Source organism: Saccostrea cucullata, unplaced genomic scaffold, assembly GCF_032062105.1.
Source record: "Saccostrea cucullata isolate Sc308-1 unplaced genomic scaffold, CSIRO_AGI_Scuc_v1 ctg1404, whole genome shotgun sequence".
Taxonomy (NCBI): Eukaryota; Metazoa; Mollusca; class Bivalvia; order Ostreida; family Ostreidae; genus Saccostrea; species Saccostrea cuccullata.
The window spans coordinates 76,093-81,267 of record NW_026928144.1 but is presented as its reverse complement, the minus strand read 5'-3'; the positions used below and the strand labels follow the sequence as shown (position 1 = coordinate 81,267).

General features: G+C 29.9%; 1 protein-coding gene across 1 annotated transcript; it reads right to left on the bottom strand.

The window, feature by feature from the left end:
• Positions 1-1,262: 1,262 nt before the first annotated feature.
• LOC134276558 (D-galactoside-specific lectin-like) lies at positions 1,263-4,194 on the bottom strand. Its single transcript, XM_062758799.1, has 4 exons — positions 4,134-4,194; positions 3,955-3,981; positions 1,769-2,062; positions 1,263-1,415 (listed from the first exon to the last, which is right to left on the bottom strand). Exons 1-4 carry the CDS (start codon positions 4,177-4,179, stop codon positions 1,330-1,332), a joined length of 453 nt encoding a protein of 150 aa, XP_062614783.1. The 5' UTR covers positions 4,180-4,194; the 3' UTR covers positions 1,263-1,329.
• Between the last annotated feature and the right edge of the window lie 981 nt (positions 4,195-5,175).

Genomic DNA, 5,175 nt, shown 5'->3' with positions numbered 1-5,175 from the left:
GCAATGATTCTGCAATTAAATAAATTTTTAATAAAATATTTAAACTCCGAATTAATAACTAAAAGTCATTCAATGACTTTCCATTTAGTTGTTTGCTTATTTCCATAAGGTCAGCTATGTAATTTGTTGTAAAGGATATACGATTTAATAACATTCAAAGTCTACGCGTATATTATACTAGTATACGCTTGTTTATAGTCATAGGATATTTAGATATAATTGATAAAACGTTTTTGTGTGGAAATAAGATATTGTTTTAATATTAGACCAATTTTACTTTCATCTTATTAATAACTTAACCCCTTCTCCCGATAACCATGGGACATATGGGGGGATCTCCATTTTCATTAAGATAAAATGAGCTGCTTGTACTGCGTCACTTTCTAAGTTGACTGAGGTTTCAAAAAAACATAAGTCTCCATAGATAAGTCTACTCTCCGCATGTGTTCAAATAACATGCTTTTATTTAACCTTTAAGTATTACGGTGTTATCTTGAGACAAGAGTCTTTTTATAATAAAAGTAGAGTATAGTTTTTTAGAATTTATTTAAGGAGGCTGGGGGGTCAACAAATTAATCACAAATTAACCACCAGATTTAACTTATTTTTTTAGATACGGTAACTTAAGCTGTCTACTATCATTTCACAAAGAAAAAATTCATACATTTTAGTTTTAAAATTTGATCATTTTCTATATCTTCATATGGAGCTCTCCTTTTAAAGGAGATAAAAATAGTCTGAAAATGGCTGCCACACCCCAGCCTCGTTAATTGGGTTTTTGAAGGGTATCCTTTACCCTGTTTTACTTAGTTCGATTGTTAAGGTTTACGTTATGAAAAATATACGTAGCACTATGTTTGCATTTTGTTAAGACATGTGGACTAATGTTTCAATTCCATTGGACATAGCTTTAGTTGATAAGCATAAAAGGTCATATGTTATTATTGAGTGGTCGAAAACGTTTAAACGTTTGTTTTCTTTTTGTATAATATAATGGCAAAAAATATTTGGACCTGTGTTTCGACTTCTTGAAAATTTGGTCGCCCAAAAACCAAAATCATTTCCTACATGACAGACGATCGTATACACTATACTTACATATTTTAAAGTCAAGTTTTAGGATAAAACAGGTTCAATATCCTGAAGTGCATTTCAAATACAAGTATATAAAAAATCCATCTTCGTAATTAATGAATCTAGAGGAATGAAATTGTCCTATTGCAACCTTCCCAAATATTTCAAATGAAAAACTGAAACAACCAAAATGTTCTCATAATATGCTTTAATATAGGGACACTAAGAACACCATTTCAGACTTGAGTTACTTAGTTATTCCATATCTTCATCTGTATACATTATGTCTTCAGTCTCTCTTTTGTCTTTTTCATTCACGTCTCTTCCATGAAAGTGTCTCTCTGTCAAATTAAATGCTCTATACTGAGGATTACATTTAAATTAAAAAATGCTCTCTAAACCATACGTTTCCTTTCCTTCTGTATGTGATAGATCAATTTAATCATTGCAATTTATCTCTGACTTTTTACACCAACTTGAAATAAGAAAAAAAATCATAGTCATAACTACTTAAAGCAGTCCTACAAAACGCACAATTTCCTTGGCGCTTTATCGGCAATTGCCGTTACTGGAGGTAGTTCTCTTTTATCAATAATTCTTTTGAGAAAAAAAACCTTTTGAACAATGAACCCAGGGAGAGAATTATTACACTTCCTTAGATATGTACTCAACTGTGTAAAGAAACCTTACTTACTTTTGCAGCGATACCTCACTCTAAGGTATTTGTAGGTTCCTTTACATGGATCTCCAAATACGGAATTGCTGGCTTTAATGATGCAGCGACTTTTTCCATTGCATAATCTTTTTACCACGAAGTAGGATCTTCTGGACTTACATTTTGTAGAACAATGGCTGGCATACTTTCTTGAACAGGTTTTCGAATTTTGTCGACCATACGCAGCATAGTACACTCGAATGTACCGATGTTTTCCGCAGCTCAAGATCATTCGGCGATGTTCACATGCCGTTTTTGTGTGTACATGCCTTTCTGTTATTTTAAGGAAAATTATGCAATTAAGATATATAATAACAGGTTTATAACAATTCTTTGATTATCTGAACAAGTTAGTAATTGTAAGTTTTACATAATTTTTGCAACAATAAAATATTTTCCCTCTCGAGCAATATCTCATTGATTTTTCCCTTGGCCTTGACTATGTAAATTCGTCGTTGAATATGGGTAAAATCTTCATTTATTTACCACAAAAGTTTAACTTCTTCTTTGAAACATAATTTTTAATTTCCAAATTTTCCACATGCTTCTATATATTTTTCTCAGCTCTTGTATAGACTTTTGGTAGGATATCAACCACATATGTAAAAGTATTATCTGACTCTTATGGACTTTAAATGGAATGATGCTCAAATAAAAATTGTCTCGTTTTACTGAGCTATTCCATACGATCTTATATTTTGAAAGTACATGATTTCATTAAACTAGTGTTTAATCTTTTGCCTGAATCCAGGTAGAACGAGAAATAGACCAGTGTAAAAATTCAAGTGAGGGATAAGGTGCCTTGAAGGAATAGGCATCCCTTGTCGACATGTAACGCCCGTTTCGAGCCCTATGTACTGATCGGATAGTTGGAATAATTCGTAGTCAAACTTTGTATTAAGGAGGCTGGGGGTCAACAAATTAACCACAAATTAACTACAAGATTTAACTTATTTTTTTAGATACGGTATCTTAAGCTGTCAACTATCATTCGGCAAAGAAAAAAAAATCATACATTTTAGTTTTAAAATTCGATCATTTTTGTATATGTTTATATAAAGCTCTTCTTTTAAAGGAGATCGAAATGGTCTGAAAATGGCTGGCACCCACAACCTCTTTAAACAGTCCTATTAATTGGGATGAAAAATATCATTGAAAATATGACGGATTTTAGGTTTTTGAAAGAAAGCAATTATGTATCTTTGATTCAGAAGAAGGGATTAACATTTATATGCAGATCAAAATTTTTTTTCATTCTTAATTTATTTGGAAAATATTATGCAAATCATGTCATTTGCAGCAATCAATACAACATCTTTGGTCTTAGAATTTGATATCTTTTATCAAAGAAAGAATAATTAAAGCCGCTTAACCCGAAACAGGCACATATTATCTTACACAATAAAAGTACGTCGTTACATAGAAAATCTATAGAAATAAATTATAAGATTGATTTAATAGTTTATTACAATAATCCTTACATGGAAAACGCAGATCAAAAACCTTACTGACAAATAGTAGTTCCTGACGGAAGCTAAGATCTGTTGTGAAGTCAATTTTGAAAAAAATAAGTTTATCGGATATATCTAATAATGAAGATAATTCAAACCCGTGTATTTTTTTTTTTAGTAGAAGCCTTAGTCATAATACATCTTTTCAAAATTAAGAAATTAATTGAATATAATCCATAGTAACTTTTATATTAATATGCATATTTAAAGAATAAAGGAAAAATCAGATATTTTAAATGATTTTTTAAAGGAGCTAAAATATTGTCCGTGTACAGGTAATATATGTACTTTGTTGTGATAAAAAATGCTCGGGTTTGTTCTTCATGAGATAAACATGTAAGCGATAAATTTAATTTTTCAAAGGTGATTTCACGCGATATCAACAATGATCAACATAGGATTATTTTTTGTGTGACCTAACAAAAATTATTTTTTTAACTTTTGAATTTTGATATCTTTTAAAAGAAAAAGACTTTGGGGATATAATTTGACAAAAGTTGAAACAATTTATGGACAATTATTTTTCAAGAAGAAAAACGAATATATATTTTTAGCGATTAGAATCGGACCAAGCGGCTTTAAACATAAAAAAAATTGGTATAGAAAAAAAAATATTTTCTTTCTTGAATATTTAAAATCATTGATAATACTCACTTTTTCTCGACCGTAAACCATCAGTATCTTTAAAATTAAAAAAAAATATTAAAGTAGATATCATAGCGAAAATTCTTAAGATGTCAAGATACTATCAAGATGCATGTTTAACCTGGCATAATTTATGTTTTTGTAAATTTTTCTCTCTATTTCTATTAGAAACATTAAAATTATAGTACCTTGTATTACAAGAAACACAGCCAGGAGAACCAAGATTTTCCACATTTTTCTTCTGTATGTCGAATGAAACATATATGTCTATCTTATCATATTTATATAATCCTGTAATCAATGAGCGGTCAATTTATTGAAATTTAAGGAAAAAACATTATGACACAATATAAATTAATTTCAGAATTTTTTGACGTTTCATTGAATTATTTGTTGATCTTTCGATCTTTCGACCATAAACATCATGAACATATCGATATTACTTTAAACAAGTAATCTTTGTCTTAGCGCGCAATAAATTAATAATTTCGCAATTTCTTTAGCCTATTAGCATTTTATTACACTAAATTAGCTCTGAATATTATTATGATAAAACGTTGATTAAAGAATTAATTCGAAAGTTTAAGTGAGTTTGTAATTTATAGGTATGTGTATGTTTGTTTGTTTATCGTTCCACTTCATATTATTTTTACACCAATACTACACCCCAAGGACGATGGATCTGTGTGTATGTGTGTGTTGAGGGAGGGGCATGAAAAACATTCAATGCAATTTTAGGTTCTGAACAGTTTTTTTTTATCATAAATTTTAAAAGTTACAAGATGGTTATCCATCTAGCAAAAATATTGTAGGCTATTTGAGGCCATTAGGAAATGAATACTGGGTTACATGTACATGTGCATGTATATGTATCATAGTTTTACATTCATGTATGATTATTGACTAATGAGTCTTTTGGGGATTTATGACAAGTTCATTTTCATCGTCTTTTACCACTTTTGTTTCCCTGTGTAGATCTCTATTAATATAATGTATTTCTTTGTTTTTATTATTTCTGATCAAAGTACAATACAGAGATATCGATGTTGCAGAAACTTGCGATTATTCCTTATATCGAGAAGGACATTAAATAATTGCAACACATTAAGCCAACTTAGCCAACATTTTTAAAATATACGGAAAAAAGACAGGTAAATCTGTGTTGACTGAATGGGAATGGGGTGCAAATGTTGGACATAAGAATTTTACAACAGGTAAGCTATGGTATGT